General features: G+C 40.8%; 1 protein-coding gene across 1 annotated transcript in view; it reads right to left on the bottom strand.

Annotated features, from left to right (window-relative positions):
• Window positions 1-14,303, bottom strand: part of LOC104955852 (DNA mismatch repair protein Msh3-like) — a 50,539-nt gene that overhangs the window by 13,595 nt on the left and 22,641 nt on the right. The window contains exons 11-12 of the mRNA XM_010783246.1: window positions 5,453-5,579; window positions 5,114-5,282 (exon numbers count right to left, since the gene is read on the bottom strand). Coding sequence (XP_010781548.1) covers window positions 5,114-5,282; window positions 5,453-5,579 — 296 coding nt within the window. The remainder of the gene's footprint in view (window positions 1-5,113; window positions 5,283-5,452; window positions 5,580-14,303) is intronic.

Here is a 14,303-nt window from a genome sequence, read left to right as displayed (position 1 = left end):
ATTACGCGAGAAACGTGGTCCATGTGGTCCTTCGCCCTCACAGCCGGACTCCTTCCCTGTACGTGGCGCTGGTGGACATGGTGAGTGAGGACCAACGGCACCACGATACTTTAATTATACATAATAACCAGAGAATGTTACAAGTACACCCATCCCTTTACTCAAGCAGGAAGTACCAGAATAGTCGTGTTTAAAAATACTCTGGGTGAAAGTAAAAGTCCTGACTAAACTTCTTTACTCAAGTCAAAGTAAAGAGTTGAAATGTACTTCAGTAAAAAAGTACCATAACTAGCAGCTGTTTTAAAGAGTACCTGACTCCCTTTTATAATTAATAGAGAGGCAATAATGTCATTGTTATCTATGAATGTGTGAAGTACAGTAACAAAGGTATTTGTACTTCACTACTTCCCCACCTCTGATAATAATAGTACATTTAGGCAACATCAAACATTACATTACATTACATTACATGTGCATTGTAGCCTGACGCTTTTATCCAAAGCGACTTCACAATAAGTGCATTCGACAGGAAGATACAACCTTTTAAGAAACAGAATCCATATAAGTACATATTTTCAACCAGGACAAATACATCAGAAATATGTAACCAAACAGCCCGGCTTTCCATCAGAACTGGTTCCTGTTCCTTCTTCTTCATTGTGTCTCCTCAGAGGCCCTGTCTACGAAGCCGTTCAACATAACCTGGATATGTTTGAGTAAACTACTTGCCTAATCCCAAAAACATTACAGCGCAGCGTCCATAACTTCCTGAATGAAAAGTAAACTTTAATATTAGACAAACTTTTAAACATCCATGACTTAAACACTTTATCCAAGGATCAAAGCCACATACGCTGCACCTGCAAGTGAATACACTGGTACAGAACAAGTGGTTTGATGCGTACATTAGCAGGTTTATGACATCACTGGACCGTCTAAGAACGATAGTTACCATGGAGATCTACCCGCGAAAAAGTGAACCAGCGTGTAGGACCGGAAGACCAGAGTTTACACCTGAAGTTAGCCGCTAAAGCGGAAAATCCGGCTTCGTAGTAACAGACCTCTGGCCTCTGGTCTCAAACTGTTTTTGAGACTGTTTTTGGGCGTCAGGAGAAGTGAAAGTTTGGCAGTCAGCAGCCATCTGTCCTGTCTCTTCAGAGAGCGATGCCTTCAGGAACAGATGGCCTCGTCACACACACACACACACACACACACACACAACACACACACACACACAACATGCCTTCAGGAACAGATGGCCTCGTCACACACACACACACACACACACACACACACACACACACACACACACACACACACACACACACACACACACACACACACACACACACACACACACACACACACCTCTCAAATAGAAACACTCACCACGCTCACGCACACACTCATACAGACACCTACCTCACACAGAAATACACACATTCACCTCATACACACACGCACACACACCGAAACAAACACACACTGAAACACACACCTCAAACAGAAACACTCACCGCGTGCACACACACACACACACACAGAAATATACACACGCTGCCAAAACCCAAGAAAGCTTATTTTGTCCGATGCTGACCTCTAGTGGCCAACATGTGCACTGCAGAGAGTAACCTGATAACAAAGGTATCAACTGTAGCTGTGAACATGACAGGATGTGTGATTACCTAGAAGAGCATCAGGACTGTTTGAGGCATATGATAGCTATGTGATTAACATGATGATTCAGCCTCTATGGAGAGAGACATATGACAAGCATGCTCATTTGTGACGTGGAGCTAATCTGAAGTAAACATTGAATACTGCTTTCTATTCCTCCATCTTGTGACTGTGGAACTCCCTCTCTTGGATATCAGCATGTGAAGGACACTGTTCAGGAACTAGTTGATGCTCTGTATGTGATGACTACTTCCATTCTGGAGAGGATCACAGATACATGGATCCTGAGATTCAAGCTCAAGCTGGGGACCAGGGAGATTTTTCTAACAGAAGCCAATCACAGATCAGTGTGACTTCATGTTGTTTGTCTCTCCGCAGGTTCCTGAGATGTTGCATAACGATGCGGGCGATCACGGCTTCAGCCACTGCGGCTTCTTCCTGCTTCAGAACGCCGGCATCCTGCTGGGTTTCTGCATCATGTTGCTCATCGCCGTCTTCGAGCACAAAATCCAGCTGGACCTGGGATACTGACGGAGACGAGGTTCCCGCTGAAACCCTGACATCACTCATGTCATCACTTCCTGTGCCCTGCTCTGGAAGTCAATGGTTTTCTGGATGTGTTTTGGGTTATTAGCCTGAAATAAGGTGTGTGGAAAAGTGAATTTAAAAACGGAGGATGTCTAAATGAGACGACTGAACCTCATCACGCTTAACATTAGCGGCCTTTAGCTTAGCGGTGGTGACGTGCTGTAGTTCCTTTATGACCTAACATCCTACAAAAAACGTGTGAGCATCATAAACTTCAGTTTGACACAGACATTTTTTTTCTGCAATAATCCAAAATCACATGGAGGAATCCCATTGGACCGGGGAGATGCTGCCTTCAGGGTCCAACACAGAAATAGGTCATCACTGTATTCAGTGTGTCTGTCAGAAGTGCAGTGCTTTATTTTGTATTTGTTGTTATAGACCTTAGTCTAGTCAGCTTTGTTTAGCGTGTGATTCCACATGAAGCGGGAAGGAGCACCAGTTCAAACTCGTCACATGTCTCAAGACTCAGATAGAAGCTTTTTATTTTCTTGGACAGCTGTTAAAAAGTAAGTATAAAAGTCCTCATAAAAAGCTCTTGAGGCTGATTGGATCGGTTTTTAATATATTAACTAAACTAATAAGAAACTTCCGGTTCTTTTCACCCCATAATATCAGATTTTGTCGTTTTATAATGTTTAGGTCACATTATAAAATCATGATTAAAGAATCTGAAAAATATGCGATTTTAAAAACTGATGCCGTGGAAAGAAATCTTAAAACTAAATGTTAAAATCGGTTTATTTGAAGTGCTTCTGCTTTCCTTCGTTGATGGAGTAAAAGTAGCTATGACTTTAGCTTGGTTAGCGCGCAAAGGATTATGGGAGACTGTATACTTGACGATATGATTGGACCACAAATGAATAACAAAACAGCCGGGAGTAGCCATGTGACAACAGTTGCCTTTTTTTCTAGAAACGGAAATAAATAAATTAGTTTTTATTGATGGAGTTATTATGAAATAGGATAAGTATTGTCAAGGACGTGGTAAGGGGGGGGTGCTGAGGGGGCTGCAGCACCCCCGTTCTGCGAGGCTCCACTAGCCCCTGCACCCCCAAACGCGGCGCACCTACAGTGTAAGCGCGCCACAGTTTCGAGACTCCGCTAGCCCCCCCCCCAACGCGTAACCAGCTTCTCCGCTGCGAGGCTCCACTAGCAGCCCCCCGCACCGCCAAACTCTGACTTCCCGTGTCCTGAGTATTGTTGACACCAATCCTGAAATTGATGACTCTGCTTTAAGTGTCTTTTATAAGGCAAAAAAATACCCTTAAAAGACTAAAAGATGACATTAATATTATTTAAAGAAGATGTTGAATTGAATGAGAAGAAGGAATATGCTGAGAAGAAATAAGCCATAAAAAAACAGGAGGGACTTATTGTACTGTTGCGCGTTTGTGGTACATTTCATTATAAGGGGTGTGTAGAAAAATAGTGGTAACCCAGTAAGGGCCAAACACGCCAAACCTCGTAACGGCAAATATATACAAATATCTGCTCTTTTTGGAGTTTAATTTAAGGACGTGGTTATGTGGTTAAAGGGTGCGCATGTAAAACCTTGCAAGAAGGTTACTTTTAAAAGTGAGACTCGATGAAGCCGTGTGAAGGCCACTTTGTTAATCAAGCAGAGGCAGTTTGAGAGTCCCCAAAACGGCAACCGAGACGGAGAAATATTTGAAAGACGTTTTAGGCAGGAAGATCCGTCCCAGTTAAAAAATAACGCTTTGTTTAGTTTTTGATTGAAGGATACAAAATGGCGGACAGTCACTCCGTGATATTTGATAAGAAAGAAAATCATTGCAAATCTCATGTTTTTCGTCCCAGGTTTGAAGTACACATATTTTTGTAAAACGATAAATAAATGAAGGCTTCGCTTGGTAAGATGTTCTGTTGTTTAGGAATCGTGGTGNTGTCCCCGTTATTTTCACAAACACCCCCGCCACACATTTACCGACACAAACATTTGTATCATCTGTTGTAGACCCAAATAAATAAAATAAAATAAGAACTCATTAGTTCTTATTTTATTTTATTTATTTGGGTCTACAACAGATGATACAAATGTTTGTGTCGGTAAATGTGTGGCGGGGGTGTTTGTGAAAATAACGGGGACAGAGCTGGCTGCTGTCAGACGATCAGCTGTGCGGCCGCTTCACGTGACGCTCCGGAGGAAAGGACGTCCCATTGCTCTTAATACTAATTTCCCTGCTTCTCGTGGTTTCGTTGCGTCTCTCCATGCTTCCCTGGCGGGAGGGACTAGACGCAGGGAAACGACGCAAGTGAGGGACGCAAGGATTCCATTTAACCGAAGTGAGATGCAGCCAAAGTAACCTAAACTAAAAGCAGCTAAAACTGGAATTCCATCCCTTAGAATTAAAGAGGCCACATTTTTCAGCGGTCTGATTTTCTACTATTATTGGTTCAAAGGTCTTAGCACAAAATTAAATCAAGTTCATGTGAGTCTAAAGTTTAAATAAATATTCAGTATAGTGTCAGCTGGGCTTTCTTGGGTTATCTTTTTTATAAGCAGTAAAGCTCCATTTGCACAGGAAAACGATTTATTTTGAGAGGTTTTAAAGAAAGTATTAAACTGGAATAATCTTGGGGGACTTGAAAGTAGAAATCAAAACAGAGGAGGCTGAATATTACTATTTGATATGCGTCAAGCTCCAAAGTCCTACATTTCCCAAAATGCTTCTTGTGTTTATATCATAAAGGTGTTTTAAGGCGCTCAAGCACAAAAAAGGCAGAACCACATATTGTTCTTCTGTTCACCTGGCGAACATCAGGACTAAAGATAAAATAACTGCCTTCATGATAAGATTTGTACGTGTATTCGTGTTTGCTGTACCTCCTGGCGTTGACCGTGTTCTCCAGCTCTCGAGCTTTGCGTGCAGCAGTGTGTAGTATAGGGACTGGGATGTCAACCAATCGGGCGACATTGAGACCGTAGCTCCGTCCTGCAGCTCCTTCAGTTAGCTGGTAGAGGAAAGTGACAAACTCAGGCTGGACCTCTCCGTCTGTCAGCATATGCACATGTATATAGATAAACAAGTTAAAAATCAGCAAGTGCAACGTAAGATTCATGTAAATGTAGCAGACCTGCAAGGCAGCAGTCAACCGCTACAATACGTGACATAAAAACTTTGAAATCATTTTTAAATACACACAACAATGGGCACACACATACCGTCAGTGTTGATGTCAGGTTCATTGAGTAGGAAAGCCATGTGGAAGTTAGACACGTGTTCAGGATACACCCGCTCCAACTCACACAGAGGAGGGTAATGGGTCACAAACAGGGTGAGGGCTTTCACCTAAGAAAAGGACGCAGAGTGCAGTGTTGATGCTAGGTCTAAAAGTCTGCCAGATACACTGTGCAATATACTGCTCTTGATGTTGAAGTATGGAGGAACTGCCTAAACAGAATCAGCCAGGTTATATGTGATCTGTACATTGTGTTCACATTGGATAAGAAAAAATTCACAGCCGAGGGGTTGAATCAAACAGGAGGAAGGAAGTAATTTCATCAAATCAGTCACTGTTTTAAAGAGGCCTTTCTGAAAGGCCTGTCACTTGTGGTGTTTCCTACAATCAAGACGTAGGTAAAAGTGAGAAAGTAAGTACAGGCTGTACAGTAATATCACATGTAGTAGCCCTCTGCCTGCTATGTTTGGTTTTATTGACAACACAACTACCACCTTCCCTCCTACTCACCAGTTTTGCAGGGAGCCTGTGAAAAATGAAAACTTTTCACATAATGCAGACAACAAAATCATGTTGAAAACTGAATTAAATACTCCAGTTGTATTTGTCATTATCTGTTCAAACACCCAATCGCAGATATATATTTTTATATTACGAGGTGTTACAGGATCATGTTCATTGAATAATGATCACACGTGGCAATCAATGAGCCAAAGTCACATAAAACAGTGATGAAACCGAAACATTCTTATAAACAAGACCACAAAATTAACAAGTGTAGTAGTTTATAGTGCTTTGTAAGGCTCCTGCTCACAATGACAGTCATTTTGACTTAATGGTGGCGTTAAGGCAGCACGTGAGTTATAACAGTTCATCCTGAGGTGGCATGACACACTCTATTACATTTTATATGATATAAATATATGTATATAAAATAAACCACCATAGTTGCCGACATACTTCACTTAAATCTAGTGTGAACCTTTTCTGCCCATCTCCGCTGCTACTGCACTGAAACTGTACTTTGAACATTTTAAATATATTATTAACATTTTAAATTGTATACCCCGTTTATCTAGGCCCTTTTTGTTTTGTTTTATATATGTCACACTGTGGGACGTATAACACATGTAGTCATTTTGACAATAAAGCTGACTTTGACTAAGTTGTCCTTAAAATGAAAGTCGGGGATCCCCAATCTAAGCAGGGAAGATGAATGTCTAAACAAACACGATGCAATCAACAAATTGGATCAGGGATTGTTGACCTGTAGGTCTGGATCTCAACAGTGAGTAATGAGATTTAAATGAAAATGACTTGGTAATGGAAAATAATAATTCTGCTAAACAGCATTTATTGATTATGATATTTGATACGATATATATATATAAATAATAACGACGAGTATGCAGTCTGTTACAATGACATCACAAGTAGACATAGAATGACATTAAGTTTGGCAACCACTGTGATATTCTATTGGATAAAACAGAGAATGTGACTTGATTGTGGCATGGAGAAAATCACCATTGCAATTCATCCCAGCATGAATTTCTGCAAAAACTTAATTGTAGTAGGCGGGGGAAAAAAACAGAAAGACAAAAGACAAAGAAGACATAAAGTGATACATATACCAAATGGTGTGCCTAATAACAAATGTTGCATTATGTAACCCTGTCTGCGTTGCCACAACTGAGCAAAAGTATCTGAAAAACTCAAAGAAGACCACCTCTATCTATCTTACTGTGTGTAACACCCTGCAGTGTGCTGAGCTAATAACACATGAAGACATCCTTTGGGAATATTACTACCAGCATAAACACATACATACAGCATTATGTCACTTTTTCCTCGCATCAGTCTTTAGTTTTTTCTTTCTCTGAAGGATGTCTAAAGTCAATCAGTCTGTTTTTCTGCATTTCACTGTGAACAGCACACATCCTGGGGCGGATGTAGAAAAATTAAAGCACTTTGCCTTCTCTCTGTATTCCTTAATCTGTTTTAGGCCTAGGGGCAGCCCAAAGACTACATGATCAAAATCTGGTATTAAGGTTAAGACTTTAACATTATAGAAAGCAGGGGGGTTACTCCCTCTACCTCTCTCTCAAATACATGTGCCAACATTTGTTTCACTTCTCTCTCAGGACAGCCGCTGGAAGATCTTTAAGTATGTGTTTCCTTTTCCTGCCTAATCTAACTGAATGGCAGTAGGGAGTGTGCAATAACATAATAAAGAAGTGATTATGAGTTGAAAACAAAATGTTGAAACAAAAAAAATAATGCTTGATTAAATATCCCTAAAACTAACGTTTTAATAGTAGTTGAGCCTGACGATGAAAGACAATTATAAATGGTGTATGAGCTCTCATGGTGAGGCAGGCCTGAGTCTTACATCATCGCAGCAGACAGGCGCTGCAGGACTCGGCCGGCTCTAAGATCGTCCGCTAACCGGTCGGGCTAATAAAGGTCAGACGTCACTGGTAATACATCCCTCTGAAAGAGACGTGCATGTAGACTCCCACATGCTTCAAACAAAGGAACGGAGAACTACACACAAACGCTCACAAAAGCATGCCACTTCAATCATTCCTGTCCACCGACACTGAAAGGTAAAAACAAACGGAGCGTGTCACAGGGAGGCTGCAGCCTGGCTAATGGTCTGATTAGGGGCTAATAGCAGCTCATTACAAGACCACCCTTGGGTGAGCTGACAGCTGTGTTCTGCGGAGCCCCATGTTCTGATGAAATCTGTGCTGAAACAATTAGTCAATTAATCGATTAGTTGGTAACTACAAAAGTTCCGTTTAAATCAAGATGCACATCGAAGTTTAAATGTCTGGTTCAATTGAAGAAGCAATTTAAAGACAACATTTGATGTTTTTACCTTTCGTTTCTTTGTGGTGAACACTATCACAAACAATGGCTTATTTACATAGATATGACGCAACATTAGCGTTAATTTGAATATGTGTTACTGTCCTGTATGTATCACTATTTAACAAATAAAGACAATGACCTGAAAGACACTAAAACAGTCTGATGAGGAGCTAAAGAGTCATTTCATTATTCTTTGCAGGTTTTCCACTACAAGAAACATCATTTTATAAACATGTAAACTTAAAAATACAGATGAGTGCAGGTTTCAGTTAATTGACAAGGAAAAGGAAAACTGATGAAGATCAAGTAAAATGCTGGAAAATTACAATTCAGGATAAATGGCGTGTATGATCTTTATTGTTATGAAAATATGATTGGAAGATTGTTAAAACGGGGTGAGGGAATCTTGGAACATTGCTCTGCCTCACTGCTTATGAATAGTGGCAGTCTGGGACTTGAAAAAAAGAGGAACATCTATAAATATCCACTCCTAATGTAAGCTAAAATGTTCTGCATGTTTATAAACAGATAGAGGAATGCTTGGAGCGCTCAAACATAAAGGAGGCTGAGTCCAGAAGAGACGGGGTGTGTGTTCAGCTCACTGGACACGAAGGTTCAGACAAAACAGCATCTCAGGTTTCTCGGTCACAAGCCGACGGATAACACTTTCTCTGTATCTTGTCACTTTGCCTACCTCTTCCTCTCCTATATGCCTCTGATTATCAGCTCCAAATGTATGTCTGTTTCGCTGTACACCTGTAGAGATATGTTGTTCAAGACACAGGTTTGCTTCCACTCGAAAAATCTGATCCAGAGGCTCCAGTTGTCAACTCCAATCTTGCTGTGTCTCTGTCTTGTTACTTCTCTCTATCCTGTTAGAAACAAATCCAATTCTGACTCAAGTAGACACCCTTTGTGTTCTCACCTCACAACTAACAAGGCTCTTACCAAGGTGCTGTGTGAGTGTGTGACAGGAAGAGATTTGATGGAATTGATGCCTGCATGTATGTCACTGACCTTGACTGAGACTTAATCCTCTTTTCTAAGTGGCTTAGCTTATTTGAGTAAGGGTCAATGATGGGTGCATAAGTGCTAAACATTTCTTTAGGTTATATTAAGTCTTCTGTTTGATTAGAAATATATCTAGCTGCTCTTCTGGTCTTCAACCTTCCAAAATTCTCCCACACCACGCCGCTCCTCCGCTCCCTTCACTGGCTTCCAGTAACTGCTCGAATCCACTTCAAGACAATGGTACTTGCGTACCATGCTGTGAATGGATCTGGCCCTTCCTACATCCAGGACATGGTTAAACTGTACACCCCAGCACGTGCACTCCGCTCTGCATCAGCCAAACAGCTCGCTGCACCAGCACTGCGAGGGGGACCCAAGTTCCCATCAGCAGAAACACGTGGGTTTGCTATCCTGGCTCCAAAATGGTGGAATGAGCTCCCCATTGAAATCAGGACAGCAGATAGCTTGCACATCTTCCGGCGCAGACTGAAAACTCATCTCTTTCGACTCCAATTCGAGCGATAGAATTACTAACAAAGCACTTATATACTAACTAAGCACTCGTATACTAACTAAGCACTTGTATACTAACTAAGCACTCGTATACTAACTAAGCACTCATATACTAACTAAGCACTCATATACTAACTAAGCACTTATATACTAACTAAGCACTTGCATACTAACTAAGAACTTATATACTAACTAAAATGAACTTAAAATGTTTTGGCTCAAACCTGATGTACTTATATGATTCTGTTTTCTTCAAGTTTGTATCTTCTTGGTCGAACGCACTTATTGTAAGTCGCTTTGGATAAAAGCGTCAGCTAAATGCAATGTAATGTAATGTAATGTAATATCCTGGGTGCAATGGTAAGGGCTTAAATTATCCAGTATTTTAAGATTTGAGTTCAATCATAGAAGTATAAACCGGTGGTAGAAAATATATTTCTTGTATCATCTTGTAACTTTTCCCATTTTGATTCTATTATATCCTTGTCTGTGGTCCCCACCCACACACTCCAAACCATGTTTGGCATGCAATGGAGAAACACAATTCTCACCATTGAACATGCAAGAGCTGAAAAATACAAAGGAATGAAATCACAACGAATTGAAAGCAAACTGACAAGTATCTCCCCCATGTGCAGTATGTATAACAGTGCAGAAACGGAGCAGTGCAGAGTGCAGTGGAGCACACGTGGGTCTTCTTAGGAGCTCTGTGCATCAGGGTGAGCATAACAGACCATTAACGCCCACACGGAGCGAAACATCCTACTGAAAATGCACCCATTAGTGTGCAACCAAAAGTAAGTTTTAGCGAGTACAAGTTCTCCTGTGAGGCAAGTGTAAAGCTGGGCCTGATTCTGCTTGTTTATACAGTGCAGCATTACAATGTTATTGCAGTCACATTCAGGCCTGAGTCATTGTACAAGTAGAGAGCGATGCGTAGTGATGAGCTCTGTGTGAAGCTAACGGCAGGACCTGCTGTTGGCGTGAATAAAAGTGAGAGTCCAAGTGAGTCTGAGAGTGAGTAATGGCTAAAGAAGAGGACAGTATGAGGTAACATCACGGCTAGAATGAGAATGAAACACGTACTGAAGCAACAAACCGTGTGCTGGCCCATATCGATTTCACATTAAAACCCAGCAACTTCTGAGAGAAGCAGCTCCTGTTTTTTCGTGATCGTCTCTTCTCTGCTTTTCTGTTTCTTTTTCTCTTCCTGCGTCAAGGCTGTCTCTTTTATTGAGTGGTGTTATGAAACCCATCTACATTCTTAACTACCTCTCAGGTGAGTGCTAGGGGACAGGGAAAGGTGTGTAACTATAACAACCGAGTCAAAGGAGGAGTAGTCTGACTTTTGACGTGAGCAGTTGAGTCCGGAAAGGAGGAGGAGGAGGAGGAGGAGGAGAGAGCATTACAGACTCTGCAGGTCTGCCCGTACTGAAAAGGCCTTTTGCTGCAAAGCATAACTTCTTGTTTGTGTCTTTCTTTATAGCAAGGCTTTTCTAACAAATCAATGGTGTTATACAACAGGTAGTTAGAGAGCTCCTTCCTGCAGCAGCTGCCTGCTGCATTAGTTGCTACTTACACATTTGCGTTCTATGTTTTCCAGCAGGATTACATAACCCCTGAGATTCTGTCCTAAGATTAATGCGGAACTGGCAAATCACTGGAAGGAGTTTTCAAAGATACATGTTTATTCATCTATATTTGAACAAGGGGAACCTCAGGGCAATTTGGAGCTTTTTGACTAAGACTTTGGAAAACAGAAAATAAACAAATTCCAGCTGTCAGAGATTGGATACAGCTTGAAAATTACCCTGAAGGCATCAGTGAGAAAGTAAGGATATTCTAGTGGTAAAATGACATCAATGGGATCTGACAGTGAGGACCAAAGGGGGAGCTGCACCCTGGGGCTCATCCTCCCACTACAGGATGCCCCAAACTGAGGATCAACGATTTGTGCATCATCAGCCGTTACAATAGCTGGTGAGGTGCTTATTTACTACAGCCAGGAAAACAAAGTTCCTAAAGTGCAAAATGTAATGTTCACCAAGGTCAAGGTGGAACATGGGAGTTGATAAATCCTTTTCCCCAGAGAAGCTACAACCTGGAGGGCTCACACACAGCTGTAAAGAACACTAGACCTCTGTACAACTACATTTGTAAGCATGTTTTTGTTTTGTTATGTGCGTCTTGCAGACTGCAATCCATAGGTGGATTTAACATTGATATATCGGCATTGGTGTCCAGCTTGGCAGATATGCAAAACTCTTATTTTATTTTCTCCTGATTCAAGTTTTAAAGCTACAGTAAAGGAATGTCAGGCCACTTGAGGGAATCTTAAAAGGCTAAATGCACAACCTCCCCTTTAAAGTGGATGTTGTTAACCAGGGACGTGCACAGACATTTGGAGGGGCTATTGCTCTAAACTGGAAAAAGGGCCTCCCCCCGATAAAAAACATAAGACCTTTTGAAAAAAAACTTGTTTCTAATGTAAAAGAAACCAAACGATTACTATATCAACTAAATTGAACAGTAATTCACATCTTATAACAAAATAAGCTACTTGCATTCGGTGACTTGATTTCAAAAATGAAAACCAGGGACATTTTTTGTTTTGAGGTCCATATCTCATCAAAGATGTCTAATGTTAGTAACTATTAAAGACAAAATGGGGACAATTCTGTTCTAATGTACAAACTCCCCTCTCTCCGGCAGAAACAGGAAATGCCGTAACTGTATGTAACAAGTTTCAAATCAGCATCTCTTTGACAAAAAGTTTAAATGAATAACTCAGATAAAACTCCAAACATCTTTCATTGTGTTTCAAAGCTCTTTTAGTTTTAAATCTGATGTTTTTGCAACGGTCTGTAAATATACACAACTTTATAATAAAATGCACACATTTACCTTTTTCTAGACTAAACACAGGTATACGATCCTAAGTAAAAAAATATATGAGGTTATCATGAGGTTGTTAACATCGCAATTTATCAGTGGATGTTTGCTGGAACTAGTTGTAAACAGCGTGTTTCCTGACCGAAACACACAGCGTAGAGTCCGGTCAGGTAGAGACCGGTCTCTAGTCAGCACCGCTGCAGACTCGCTGTTTGAGGGCTTGATAGCCCACTCCCCCTCCACACCGCTCCACACTCGTTGGTTTGGAACAGCACTTAATGTGGCGGACCCTCCGCGCGAACGCCCAAACGGAGGAGTAGTGTGTAGGGGTAGGGTGTAGGTGTTATCATGTTGATTCGGCCACAACAGAAAAAATAAAAACAAACTCTCTCTCTCTCCAGAGGGACAGGTCAGCCAAAAAGGCCAAACGGGCCGTTGCCCGGGCAACATTAGCCCGTACCTGTGCACGTCCCTGTTGTTAATATTAGCAAACTGTCTGTATTCATATCACGCAAATAAAGAGCAACATAGGGAGTCTACAAGTCCAATATTAAAAATATGAATTGCAGTTTTAAATACATTTGTCACAATTGATATTACATACATTTAAAGGATTTATTTTTATTTTAAGTATAGCTAGCATAATAATGGCCTCCTTACTGTATTACACTGTACATTTTGAGAAACAATCCTGTTTTCAGCATTAATATAAATCTTATCACTACTGTATGAACTTATTTTTAACATGTTTATTGTTGTTATATATTGTAGAACTATGTAGTAATATGTGGAAATTAAAGTATACATTTGCAATTTATGTTCACTAATTATGTTGATACAAATAGGATTACCTTGGAAAACATACCATAAAACAAAGAGGACGCCTTATTTGTATGTAGATTATACTTTACAGCTGATTATAAATGAACAGCTGTGTGCCCTAATTGATGCCACAACCTCAAGCACACAACGCAAGTCAAACTGTAATAATGAGTGCTCTATGCATTGCGTACAGTATTTCATTGTTTGTTTAATATAAATTGGCACCAACAACTACTGCAAGTCAACAATGATTGAATTTCCAATGTGGGTACTAATAACCCCTTCAATGACACAAGCACCCCCCTTTTCTGGGGATACTACTTATCTGTTTTTTCAATATGGAGATGTGCAACATTTTGCAACACATTTGACTGTGCAGGATTTATAATCCCAACAGAACACCCAGCCTCTCTCGTAAAATACTGAAACCTCAGCACCTTTTGCTCTCTTCTCTTTGGCTTCGATTGCTAAAATTGGACAATACTGATTTTCGAACTCAACATTTTAACAATGGCTGACAAAAATAAGCAGGAAACATATCATTAGCAAAAGGCACCAACGCCTACGGACACATATGATCCCTTGAGAGTGCAAAGATGAAGATTGGACAACCCGTCATCGGACTTGAATGTGTGAATATTTCATGTAAGTCAAGGCATGCAGCAATGCAACATCCCTTGAACACCCCTCTCTCTCTCTCTCTCTCTCTCTCTCTCTCT

The sequence above is a fragment of the Notothenia coriiceps genome, unplaced genomic scaffold (assembly GCF_000735185.1).
Source record: "Notothenia coriiceps isolate Sejong01 unplaced genomic scaffold, NC01 NC01_scaffold00000662, whole genome shotgun sequence".
In the NCBI taxonomy this organism is placed as follows: domain Eukaryota; kingdom Metazoa; phylum Chordata; class Actinopteri; order Perciformes; family Nototheniidae; genus Notothenia; species Notothenia coriiceps.
This window is presented reverse-complemented; position numbering and strand designations above follow the sequence as displayed.